At 38.8% G+C, this 14,172-nt stretch overlaps 1 protein-coding gene across 1 annotated transcript in view; it reads right to left on the reverse strand.

Annotated features, from left to right (window-relative positions):
- Positions 1–290: 290 nt before the first annotated feature.
- The window catches only part of PCOLCE2 (procollagen C-endopeptidase enhancer 2), a 30,969-nt gene continuing 17,087 nt past the window's right edge, over positions 291–14,172 (reverse strand). The window contains 10 exon segments of the mRNA XM_032224872.1: positions 291–1,142; positions 4,593–4,760; positions 5,760–5,843; positions 6,475–6,629; positions 9,532–9,643; positions 9,646–9,667; positions 11,468–11,592; positions 12,606–12,815; positions 12,818–12,838; positions 12,841–12,859. Of these exon segments, the coding sequence (XP_032080763.1) occupies positions 1,012–1,142; positions 4,593–4,760; positions 5,760–5,843; positions 6,475–6,629; positions 9,532–9,643; positions 9,646–9,667; positions 11,468–11,592; positions 12,606–12,815; positions 12,818–12,838; positions 12,841–12,859 (1,047 nt within the window). The 3' untranslated portion in view covers positions 291–1,011.

Here is a 14,172-nt window from a genome sequence, read left to right on the forward strand (position 1 = left end):
TCAAAATATGATACACTAAGATCTTGCTTTATCCAACATTATATGGTTCATGCTTAAGCATCCTGGAATTTGAAATATTAAGATTCAAAAGTAATGAGATTAGAATTATACATTTAAAGTTATCTTTTTGAGCTATAAATTTAGCACACAAAAAACTAGCAGCCAAAATGAATAGGCCAATCACTTGCCAAACCTCAATAAAACTTTTTAACTGACTTAGTCTTATGTATTAGAAACCGTAAGAATAAGTGTCCTGTGGAGTTGTATTGATCCTATTAGAGATTTTACTGAAGTTCAGGGTCCAAAGTATATTTGAGTCAGAATCTTCTGATAATTCTACATTTAGTTTAAAGCCATTCTATAATCTTGAACCATGCAAAGCAATCAAATCTACACATTTAACATTTAAAGCAATAATATGAAAATCAGGTTCAAAATATGGATTCAGTGTATAAGATGAAACTATCCTTTCCACTGTTTGGAAAAAATTTATTTATAAAAAACAATATTGTTCTTCTGTCTCATAATTGTGGGCCTTTGATATGTCTTAGGATTTTTAGTCTTTTCACTCTTCCCACTTGTAAATGCAGTGGATCCATTATGATTTTCTTCCCTTATTGCAGGCTCTTAAATCAAAATCCTACTGTAGGAAATACTAGCAATAAGCTTGAAAAGTACAATTAGTTTTTTAGTTATTAAAAATGTTTTCATGATTGATAATATAATGAAAATGAAAACCTAAATTTAAAATGAATTATACATTTTGCATTTGTATTTTGTAACTTCAATAATCTAGTGTAATTAAGTCAGTATAGTAGAAATCAGTTCTTTCAAGTGGCTGAAAGGTTTGAAATACATTTTTCTTTGATTACTTGAATCACAAATCAACAAATCAGTTAGGATTATATTGCTATAAAATCCAGAAAATATACCAATTTGGAAAGTGCATATTTTGTCAGTATGAATAATTTTTTTTAAAAAGTTAAAACAGATGGCTTCAAAAAGTCTACATCAGCACCTTTTGTTTTTTAAGGCATTCAGGATTTTTTGGTTCTTAGTCTTGAAACTCATAGTAAAACTGCTGGGCAGGAGTTTACCTCTGCCATCTTCTTCTACCTGGCCCATGATGACATAGTTTAGACCTATTGAAAGAGAAGGAAATGATAAATTCTGCTTTACAGCCCTAAGGATAATATGGCTCAACTGGTCACTGAATTCTTCAGATGCAAACAAGAACTTTAGAAAACTCAAATTATTCAACCTATGGAATCAATACAACTATGAAAATATTGGTCAAATGCAAATATTGCTCAAATGTTCTATTCACTATAAAAATAGCTGCTTGTCTATTTCTTTGTTAAAATTTATTTGACTATATTTTACAATAGTCATTGCTTTAACAACATTTGATAAAATGTTGTGACCACAAGTGGGATTGGAATTTTCATTATTAAGCGATGCTGTTAAGTGAGTCATGCCTGATTCTATGACTCTTCTGACACTTGTTAAGGAAATCACAGTTGTAAAGCAAATCACATGGTTGTTAAATGAATTTCAACATTTGAAAGTCTTTGTTTGTTGGAAGCCAGCTGAAAAGGTTGCAAATGGCAATCAAATGACCTCAGGATAGTTTGTTTGTTTGTTTATTGTTTGTTTATTTCATTTGTATGCCGCCCTTTTCCCCAAGGGGACTCAGGGCGGCTCACAACTCAAACAAGGGAAGGGGGATACAGACAATTTGACAACAACACAAAACAATACATAATTTAAAAGCGCAACAATCATACCATTCGAGATAGGGGCAACGATTCTTTAGCCCCAGGCCTGTCGGAACAGCCAGGTTTTAAGGGCTATGCGGAAGGCCTGGAGGGTGGTGAGGGTTCGAATCTCCACGGGGAGTTCGTTCCAGAGGGTCGGAGCAGCCACAGAGAAGGCTCTCCTCCGGGTAGTCGCCAGTCGACACTGGCCGGCTGATGGAATTCGGAGGAGGCCTAGTCTGTGGGATCTAATTGGTCTGGTGGAGGTAATTGGCAGTAGGCGGTCTCTCAAGTACCCAGGTCCAATACCATGGAGGGCTTTATAGGTGACGACTAGCGCCTTGAAGCGTACCTGGAGACCAACAGGCAGCCAGTGCAGCTCGCGGATAGGTGTTACGTGGGTGAACCGAGGTGCACCCACGATCGCTCGTGCGGCTGCATTCTGGACAAGCTGAAGTCGCCGAATACTCTTCAAGGGCTGCCCCATGTAGAGCACGTTGCAGTAATCCAGTCTGGAGGTCACAAGGGCGCGAGTGACTGTTGTGAGAGCCTCCCGGTTCAGGTAGGGACGCAACTGGTGCACCAGGCGAACATGGGCAAATGCCCCCCTGGTCACAGCTGACAAATGGTGTTCAAAGGTCAGCTGTGGGTCCAGGAGGACTCCCAAGTTGCGACCCTGTCTGAGGGGTGTACTGTTTGACCCCCCAGCCTGAGAGGTGGAACACTTGGCCAATTAGTAGGAGGGAAGCACAGCAGCCACTCGGTCTTATCTGGATTGAGTACAAGCTTGTTAACCCCCATCCAGTCCCTAACAGCCTCGAGGCCCTGGCACATCACGTCAATCGCTTCATTGAGTTGGCACGGGGCGGACAGATACAACTGAGTATCGTCCGCATACTGGTGGTATTTTATCCTGTGCCGTCGAATGATCTCACCCAGCGGTTTCATGTAGATATTAAAGAGGAGGGGAGACAGGACCGAACCCTGCGGCACCCCATACGTTAGGGGCCTAGGGGTCGATCTCTGCCCTCCGACCAACACCGACTGCGACCTGTCCGAGAGGTAAGAGGAAAACCACCGTAAGACAGTGCCTCCCATCCCCACCTCCCGCAGTCGTCGCAGAAGGATACCATTGTCGATGGTATCGAAAGCCGCAGAGAGGTCAAGGAGCACTAGGATGGAGGCATAACCTCCATCCCTGGCTCTCCAGAGATCATCGATCAATGCAACCAAAGCGGTTTCCGTGCTGTAGCCAGGCCTAAATCCCGACTGGAAGGGATCTATATAATCGGTTTCCTCCAAGGACCGCTGGAGCTGAAAGGCTACCACCTTCTCAACAACCTTCCCCACGAAGGGGAGGTTGGAGACTGGACGATAGTTGTTTAAGACGGCTGGATCCAAAGATGGCTTCTTCAGAAGGGGTCTCACCACCGCCGCCTTTAGAGCGGGGGGAAAGAACCCCTCCCAAAGGGAGGCGGCAACAACCGCCTGGATCCAGCCCCGTGTCACCTCCTTGCTGTTAGCAACCAGCCAGGAGGGGCACGGGTCCAGTACACATGTGGAGGTACTTACAGCTTCCATGGCCTTGTCCGCGTCCTCAGGGGTAACAGCTTGAAAATCAATCCAGTGATGTCCTGCCAGATTATTTGTATTTTGTATTTGTATTTTATTAATATTTATCCCCTGGTGCCTCAGCTGGTTCTGTGCAATTGGAGTCCAGGTCCGCCCGAAGCCGAGCAACTTTATCCGTGAGGAATTGGACGTAATCCTCAGCTCTGCCTTGCAAAGGATCGCTCGTATCCCTCCTATTTAGGAGGGAACGGGTTATCCTGAACAAGGCGGCTGGGCGCGACTCAGCAGAAGCAATCAGAGAGGCAATGTATGTTCTTTTAGTCATCCTAATTGCCCGGATGTAAGCTCTGATGCTGGATGTCAGAAGTGCTCGGTCTGACTCGGACTTACTGGATCTCCATCGTTGCTCTAGGCGTCTCTTTCGGCGCTTCATCTCCCGGAGTTCCTCAGTAAACCAAGGGGCCCTCCTGGATCCACTGCCTCGGATCGGCCGTAAAGGCGCAATCCGATTAAGAGCCTCTGTCGCTGCTGAGTTCCAGGCAGCAACCAGAGTCTCCGCCGGACTGCGGACGAGGGTATCAGGAATAACTCCAAGCTCCGTCTGAAAGCCCAAAGGGTCCATAAGTCGCCTGGGGTGGAACCACCTAATCGGTTCCTCCTCCCTACAGTGGGGGTTTGGTCTCCGAAAGTCAAGCCTCAGCAGGTAGTGGTCTGACCATGACAGGGGTAAGGTCTCACTACCCCTCAAACCAAGATCACAACTCCACTGCTCCGAGAGGAATACGAGGTCGAGCATGTGACCCGCCGAGTGAGTCGGGCCCCGGATTACTTGGGTCAAGCCCATGGCTGTCATGGAAGCCATGAACTCCTGCGCTCCATCAGAGTGTTCACTGAGCGAAGGCAAATTGAAATCCCCCAGAACCATAAGCCTCCCGAATGATGAATGTATGTTGCCTACCATTTTATTACATGTCTTCTATCTTGATGTTTGTGTTCCCCCCTTCCCAGTTTTATGTGAGCCGCCCTGAGTCCCCTCAGGGAAAAGGGCGGCCTACAATTCTAATAAAACTAAACTAAACTAAAAACTAAAAGATTTTAAGATGAGGGAAATTTCTGGATGTTTTCACTCATTTGATTTTTTATTGTAATTTAAATAATTTTATTTTTGCAACTTAAATATAGTTTCTGGGAAAATATGAGCATGAAAACAATAAGGACAAATATAATTTGAAAAATTCAGAATTCTACTTTAAGTTTACTTACCTCTTCTGATAACAGGACATTGTTTACAGACAACAATAATCTTGGCACTCAGATTTTTCCCTGCTTGCTGAATTGCTAAATTTCCTTCTTTGTATACATTAAGGATTGATACAGTTGCATATAAACTTCCACTTTTGATGTTGGTTGTGATAACGGATCCAGTTATTACTAAAAAGGACAATTTGGGAGGAATAGATTGCAATAATCTTGCAAAACAATGAAGCAGTTTTTACACCAGCCAGCAGTGAACAAGCATAAATAGAAAATATAATACAGAAAAAATGTATGAATAAATAAATAAATTGGAATAAAGTTGTTATTTAGCAATAGCAATAGTTAGACTTATATACCGCTTCATAGGGCTTTCAGCCCTCTCTAAGCGGTTTACAGAGTCAGCATATTGCCCCCAACAACAATCCGGGTCCTCATTGGAAGGATGGAAGGCTGAGTCAACCTTGAGCCTGGTGGGATTTGAACAGCCAAACTGCTGAACTGCAGTCAGCTGAAGTAGCCTGCAGTGCTGCATTTAACCACTGCGCCACTTTACAGAACAATGGAAACAAAACAATATATTGCATTGTACACCTTTAATAGAAAGAATAACTGCAACTTAAATATCCATGTTTAACCATGAATATTGGATAAACAAACTCATTTGTGCTGGCTTAATATATGGGATACAAATTGCATTTGTTAGTTGTGCTAAGATATAAAGGAATGATATTTATACTGAAAAAAGAGAGGATATGAACCTTTATCTGACATCATTAATTATAATGATATTCAAGAAACATATTCAGAAGATAGCAAGGAATTAAGAGCAAAGCAGTATGCACTATGAATTATCACTTTGAATTAAAACAATAACAAAGAGCTTTCTAAGAAGACAATATGCTGATGTTGTCACTAAATCAAAGCGTCCCTACAGCAACAGTCTCCTTCTGTTCAGTCATTTGTGTTTAGAATGGAAAACACTTCTAACAAAAAATTCACAGTCTAAGTAACTAACTAAGCCATAGAGTTCAGTGCAAGAGGTACAGTTGTATAAGCTGAAAGAATTTCCTTGTGCACTAATGGTAGCTTACAGATAAATGCTCCAACCCTCTTCTGTAAACATACATCCCTAAGTCACTTTTTTGGGGGTGGAGAGAAGAAATATGATCTTACCAAAATTACTCGAACAGTAATTGCTCTCAAGAGTTCCACTCCTTTTGCATTTTTGCTGGCACAGGCTGACTGTAGGTTTCAAGGCTTTCCAAAGAGACCCAAAATGAAAATTAAGTGTTTCAGAACTCTTCTAAAAATGACTTTCATTTTTTATGTCTTGTTTTTATGTTCAGTTACCAAAAAAGTCAGCTTCAAAAGTAAAACTCTGAACAATCTAGACAAGGCGAGTTTTAATAAACCAGCATTCTATACTAGCTCTGTATGAATTATACAATTACCGTATGTGGAACAGTGATACCTGAATTCCTGGTAGAATAGATTCAATTCTGAAAGGATGTATAACATCTAATTGGCAAAAATAGTCTCATTTGTGTTTTGTGGATGCAGACGTTTCTCATGGTTTTGAACAGGATTAAGGCAAAGGCATTATGGAGGGGAAAAAATCTTATTCTTAAATGAAGAATAAAATTCCTATCCTTAACAATTCTAAGAGCTGATGAATTAGCAAATATATGTCCACTTTTCTAAGTAAGGACACATATTTTATTTCAGACAGGCAATACCCATATGTGATGTTCCTGTCACATCTATTTAATCAAAACAATTATTTTTGTTCATTTTGTTACATTAAAATTATACAAATAAGAAAAAAATGACACTATAATATAACTTGATTTTTTTTCTTATCCAATTTAAATGAAGACCGCATACTCACCCTTGATAGTAGGAAGAGTTGTGGTGGTGATTGGTGATGTGGTTGGTGGTAATCTTTTGGGTCTGAATTTATAATGACCAATAAATCCATCAGCAGTTAAACTTAAATCAGAGAAAAATTGAATAAGCAACTCATTTTTTTCAGATATAATCGGCCTAAAAGAGAATAATGTTTTATCATTAATAACTCTTTCATACCACAATAAATAAATATCCTGCACATATAATGTTTTGAATGAAACAATTTCCATATGGAATATAAAGATTTACTTTGAGAGAAAAATAAGTTTCACAATTCCTAAAAAAATATGTCTACAAATCTTACTTTAGCTCTTAGGAAAACAATAATAATGGAAGAAGAGAGAATAAATGGATCTAAACAAACTGCTAAAAAGCACTTATGGATCCATATACAAAAAGTAAAAATGTATAAAAATACAAATGTTCAGCTTGTGTTTATCATTTAAAACAAATTCTATAGTTAATTCAAGTTACATCAAATACCTTTGACTCTGTGTTAATATACCTATTGTGACTATAAAGCCTTAGTAAGACCACAACTGGAATACTGCATCCAGTTTTGGTCACCACATTATAAAAAAGATGATGAGACTTTGGGAAAAAGTGCAAAGAAGAGCAACTAAGATGATTAAAGGCCATATGAAGAACTTATGAAGAATGGTTGCAGGATTTAGGTTTGGCTAGTCCAGAGAAAAGAAGGACTGAAGGGGACATAATAGCAGAATTCCAGTATTTTAGAGGTTACTACAAAGATGAGAAGGTCAACTTATTTTCAAAGCACCAAAAACAATGGATGGAAACTATTCAAGGAAAGAAGCAATCTGGAATTAAGGAGAAACTTCCTAAAAGTGAGAGCAATTAACCACTGGAACAGCTTGCCATCAGAGGTTGTGGTTTCTTCATCACTGGAGGCTTTTAAGAAGAGAAAGGACATTTGTCTGAAATGGCATATGGTTTGCTTGAGCAGAGGGTTAGACTAGAAGATCTCCAAGGCCCCTTCCAGTTCTATTCTGATTGACCGATTGATGATCAAGAGAAATAAGTGCAGAGGTGAAGACTGAAATTCACATTTAGACTCATGTAATTGAATCTAAATTCAGTATCAGGCTTTCAAACCTGGCACCTTCATTTTCTTATTCCTATTCAGTCAACACACTGTTTAGCACAAGCTCAGTTGGAATCAGGGAGTGCAGTCAGGGGAGGTGGAGCCTCACCAGTGTCAGGAGGAAAAAGAAAAATTAAAGAAAAAAGGCTAAGGTAGTTGCTGCCAGACTCCAGAGTCACAGTGGAGACTCTGAGTCTGCTTAGTGCTAACTGCAGGGGAGGCGAAAGAACTACGTGCCTCCTTTGCATAAGGAATTTTTCGCCTTTTAACCCTTGCTCAGAGTTAAGCAAGGGTTTAAAAGGCGGAAAAATTCCTATGCAAAGGAGGCACGTGGTTCTCTGCCTCCTGATCTGGCAGCAGCAAATGTGCCTAAGTTGCCTTTGTTTTAATTTTTTTCCATTTTCATCATGGCGGGCGGACAAGAGGAGAGTTGAAATCCACAGCTGGAAAAGATACGTGGATCGGACGGAGGGAGGGGGGCGAATTCAAAATTATTGTAATTTAATTAGTAATTTTTATTGTGAGTAATTTGTGTTTGTGTGCGTGCGTTTCTTTCTTCACTTCACTCAAACAAACTCTCTCTCAATTGAGAGAGTTTGTTTGAGAAGAGAGGGACAGCCCTCTCCCCCCCCCCACTGGGAGCCCCGTCCTGCTCCCCTCTCCCTTTCCTCCTCCTCCTCTCCCCTTTCTTTGCCGGCTGCTGCCTCATCCCGCCCACCTCTCTGTCCCCACCGCTGTGTCCGACAGGCCAGGCATCTCGCGTTTATGTCTGCCATAAACGCGAGACGCCTGGCCTGTCGGACACAGCAGTGAGGTCAGAGGAGGCGGGGGGCGAGGCGGCGGAGTGCGGCAGCAGCAGGGATGTTCTTGCCGCTGTGTCCGACAGGCCAGGCATCTTGCTTTTATGTCTGCCATAAACCTGAGACGCCTAGCCTGTTGGACACAGCGGCGGGGACGTTGCTTCTTGCTGCTGCCGCGCTCTTGCCTCACCAACCATAATCCTCACCGCACGTCACTGGTTGGAATAAAGTGTTATTAACAATATCAACATTGAAGGGAGCATCCGGGTGATCAAGGGAGTTGTGGAAGAGAAATAAAGAGGAAAGAACCTGAGCTTAGCTAGTTGTTGAGCAACCTCACTGGGTTCTAATAGACATAGCCTCAGATAAATTTCTGTGATCTTGGACATTTCAGTACTGTTCTATACTGATAGACTGCAAATTGGTAATAAGTTGATAAGTAAGATCACAAAGCCAAGTATGATATCGGCTTAATAACATGTGCACCAGAGATTCAAGCATTTCTGAGCACATGCAATGGTGATCCTGGATAAGAAATAATGTGACATCTATCTGTAAGGGCCACTAAGATCAGGGTACCAAATCGTATCAATGTGAAAGCTCTTCACTGAGTGACATGGGATAAACAATAAAAATATCTAATGTATAAAGAAGTACAAATGGGCTGCAGTAGCAGAATTTTTTTTTTTTTTTTTTTTTTTTTTTTTAGCACTGAGGTCCCAAATTAGAATTTTGGGGGGAGGTGGTCAAGATAGCATGATAATAGCAGCACATTTTCTTCCCACTGTTTTTGTTGTACATTTATATACATCATGGTGCTTATCTGTTATTTTTAATCTTATTTAACCTGCACATTACTTTAAACAATTGAAAAATAGCACAGGATTATTTATAATTAATGTGAGTCAGTATTGTAATGAAACAATACTCTATTGATCAAATTTGAAGCTACAGTAACTTTTTAAGGAAGAGAAAATCAGTTTTAATGCCTAAATTTGGAAAGCTATTGAATAGATAGCTCTTGAGGCTCTAACAGCCATATAGATAGATAGATAGATAGATAGTTAGATAGATAGACAGACAGACAGACAGATAGCATTTACAAAAAGTGTTAGCCAATGAGCTTACTTACGCTGGTGGGCTGTCTCCGCAATATTTCCCAATTCTCCTGGCATCATTAATCTTGCCACCATTAAACACTGCCACATAGTCATACCTGCAATAATTATCTCGTTCCAGATCAATTTTTCAAACTTTAATTCTACGACCTGCAAGATAATGAATTCCCTCATTAAAACACTTGTTAATTTATTATTAGTATGAAAATCTATTGGAACCTAAAACATATTCTGGCCTACATCATTTTAAGCCATTCTTAAGCCACAACGATTTTAAGTCAACATTGTGTTACCTTAGTTTTAATCATTTTAATAATAAAATCTGTAGAAAATAAACTAAAACACTGGTGCAGGATAAACTAAACAGGTACTGAAATCACCTTCCTGCACAGGTATATATTTAATATGAACTGAATCGAAGTAAATCTGATATGTCATCCCAGGTATGTGATTATATAAATAAATTGTGGCTATGCTGGAAAATTGCATTATTTTTTACTCAGTACATGAAAACAGTATAGCAAAAACAGTGCTTGGCTGCAATACAATCATTGACCAAATATCAGAAGATGTGTTCCTTGTGGAGGCTGAAATGCCAAAATTGGATACATTAAAGAGGACAATGTAGATGTAAAAGTCAAAGAACATAGTGAAAAAAGAAACTAAAATTAAATATAATAAACAAAATATATCAATAGAAGAGAATAATTATAGCTCAGGTTGAGTTATGAAGTTCTTGGTGCTCTCTAAGCTTGGTTATTTTTCCTGCAGATATTTCATTACCGTATTAGTAACACCACCAGTGTATTTGAACACATCAACCCAGTTCGCACTTGTGAAAACAAATGACCAGGCTCAAATTATCCAACTTTAGACACATTACGTCAAGATCCAGGTCTCTGGATTTAATACTGGGAAAGGTGGAAAAAAATAGACGAAGAAAACAATCAGCAGCAAGGTGGCTGAACTCAGTTACAATAGTGCATTGTTGGCAAAACTGTTGAAAATGCTTTTCAAAGTTGGAATATTAATCCACATGGATTGGACTTGTTCCACTATCATTATGTTTTAGAGAGGAGAACAGATTTACTAATTCATTATAACAATTAAGTTTTGTTAATGCAAGGTGCCATATTTTCTAATTGGATAAATTAATATAACTTACAGACTATACCAGACGTTGGGTCAATCCTTCAAGACAGACCAATGTAGGGAACCAGTTATAAATATTTGTATTACTTTTATTATAAGATTATAGTAACTGAATCTTGCAAGTCGGAATATGCTTTCTGCCCCCCCTCTAGGGAGAGTGAAATCCAAACCTCTTACTCAAGTTACATTTCTGCTTCAAAGTCAAGTTTCTTTTATCAAAACATTGTCTTGGTTGCAACTCTTCCTCCTGTTCTCCAAGGTTATTCTTACTGCTTTTTGGAGACCTTTATTATTAATTGTACTGGGATGGGATGCACTTAAAAGAAGCTATTGATGCTCTATACCAGGGGTGGCATCATGTGTCATATCGGGACTTCCCCCTTCACTAACCTTTTGGCTTGCTTGGCCTGTATTGAGTGAAGGGCTACATTGAGTGAAGTCTTGGGTCACTATAAAATATATAAAATAGTTAATGTATATAAAGTGTGTGTGTGTTATAAATAGGAAAGAAATAGACAAAGACTAAAGATGTGTATTTTTAAAGCATTTTTAAATTCTGTTTTTATTATTTTTATAAATAACACAGGGCAGTAAACATACTCCATATTCCTTCTCATATTTTCCCCACAATAACAATCCTGAGAAGTGAGTTGGACTTAGAGTGACAGGTCCAAACTTATCCAGGTTGGTTTTCATGCCCAAAGTGGGACTAGAACTCACAACCTCTGCTTTCTTGCCTGTTGTCTTAACAGTAGATCAAACTAGGGTTTGTTTATTTTAAAGAGAAGCACAGCTCACCTGGTTCTTTGGAGCCACAATGTGCCAGGAACAGGTAACCCCTGCTGGGTAATCACGATCAGGCCAGTTAGGAGTTTTAAAAGATCCAGTTGGTTTATCTAGTCGTCCACCACAATATTGGTCTCCTAAAATACAGAACATATATGCTAGTATAAAGTCTTTTCATATAGAAGATTTGCTCAACTCTCAAGTGAATTCCATGGCAATCCACATCTAAACCTATTACATCAGTAAATAATATATTGCAATTACATATTCTACAACTGAAATTGTAGAAAAGCCACAGTATCAACAAAACATCAATTGCTTATCAATTCTTATTAAATCTTTATATGAAGGGTATGGTCTTTTATATCTATAATTCTTTAACATTCTTCCTTAATTGAAGTATATTTTAAAGGGAGCAGAAACGGTAGCTATGACTCATCTTCTGCTACCAGAGACCACATTTATTATGCTGCTGAACTATTTGACTTTTGGGCTGAAGGATGGAAACATCTGATGGAATCAGGACTCTATAATACTCATTCAAAGTTATTCATTTTCCTGTACTCTGGAAGTTTAAATATAAAAATATAATTACTCTTAGCAATGACCATTTTTAGTCTAAAAAGCATGAGCATGTATAATTTTTAATTGACAAAAGTACATGAATAAACATGCTATTGCTCTTCCTCCTATGGGAAAAGACTATAACTCCAAATACAAAGGACTGGATTTTAGATATCTAGCCATTTTTGAGAAATTATATTGTCATTATGAAGATGTCACATTTTCACTCCCTTTGAAAAAAATTGTGGGAGAGGCTTGGTGATATCACAGAGATGAGTTTCCCCTTTTAAATACTTATGAAATTGAGAGAATTTAGAATACGTTTGTGATTGCTGTTGCTCTGTCTCCCCATACACACACTCAGAAAAATATAATTTTGGCAAAACCTTATCCTCGTGCAAACAGACTAATTCTAACATGATTTTTAAATTTTAACATTTTCTCCGTAAAGAATAAATTGCTTTAGATATGTATTTTTGGATGGCTGGTGAGCAAATCAAATTCTACATGCTCTTATTCTTAATAATCCTGCTGTGAAAATACAGTGTAGATCAGAAGATTTTGGCTTTAAAAACTTGAAAAATACCTCTTTCATGTGGTTCTGCTGCAGAATACTTTGCAACAAAGCCATTTCCAGCTGTATTGGCATCTGAAATCATTTGCACCAACATCTTATTGCTATTGGCCACAAGAGCACCAGGCCTGAAAGTGCCACAGAACCGGCCAAGACGCTGCCCATTGACATGGCCATTATATACATCCACGAAGTCATATCGACATAAATTATCACTTTCAGGTCTATGAACCTAAAAGAAAGACAACAACTTTCCCTTCAGGAACCTGTAGAAAAAAAGATACCAGAGCTGAATAACTTTTTTTTTTAATTAACAGCTCTTAAGATATAAAATCTATTTTTATATTATAAGCATTATCTTGTTATAAAATAGATACCACTTTCTCAAGCCTCCTCATGTAGCAGTCTTTACCAAAAGCTTGTTTTCTGTAGAAATTTTGTTACCTCTCCCCTTTCCAATCTACAAACATTATTCAAGCTTTATTGTGATATTACCACTTAGCGGTGATATTTGAAATAAAATTATCTTTGGGTTATCTTAAATACGTTCCAGAGGAAGCATGGATTTCTGGAGTAAAGAGCATTGCCTTTTTTGATTTATTTAGATTATTATGCCATTTAGTCCCAACTACCACTTCATTCTTTTGCCATATTTTTTGCCATGTTAATACAATATATTCCCTGGGTCATCAAACTGCACAATCACAGATCTTTTGTCCATTAAAACTATGCTTGTAAGGACATGAGAACTATGCCACTGCACTTTATTGGTATTGTAGTGCTGAGGAAATATTCACATTCTCTATCATATGAATAGAAGAACTGCCCTACTGGCAGGAAACTATAATCAGTACTAAAATACAGGCTTTACATTCAGAAGTCATCAGTCAATTAATTGTTCAAAGAGAAATTGGAAGTAGTTCTTAGATATCTTTGTTTACCTTTGGTATGTCATTGGGAAATGTTGAGATTTGACCCTGTGGAAATTAGCATTGCAAACCAATATTTTTACCATCAGGATTCATACAGTACTCCTGTATTAGACACCCCAAATCTTTTAGCGTCAATCAGGAATAAGGAATGTGGAGGGCCAAATTGTGTACATTCCTTCAAAAAAGATGCTTGGGGTAGGTGGATGGGGGGAAACCTATCTGCTCACAATTATAGATAATCTTCAACTTACAACCGTAATGGAACCTTCCCATTCCTGTCATAAGACACAGCATCATAAAGCAGGACACTGACATGACCAACCCAATATTATGATCTTCTTTGTGATCATTAAGCGAATGCTGGCATAAGCAAATGCCAATGTTCATTGTAGGGTCTTTTTTGCCCAAAGCTGGAAGCAAATGCAGGTTTTCAGCAAAAATGTTATAAACACAGTTACGTGGCCATGGGGCACATCAAATGGCTCAAGTGCAGTTGTTGAGTGCCTGGAAAGGCAGTCATGTGGTCACAGGGAAGCAGCCCAGTTGTTGGAACTTTGGGACTAGGACTAGGTCATAAGTAATGACAAGAAGCCTGTCATAATGACCAGTAGGAGCAGTTGCTAAGCAACTATCTAAATTGAGGACTA

The sequence above is a fragment of the Thamnophis elegans genome, chromosome 10 (genome assembly GCF_009769535.1).
Source record: "Thamnophis elegans isolate rThaEle1 chromosome 10, rThaEle1.pri, whole genome shotgun sequence".
NCBI lineage: Eukaryota > Metazoa > Chordata > Lepidosauria > Squamata > Colubridae > Thamnophis > Thamnophis elegans.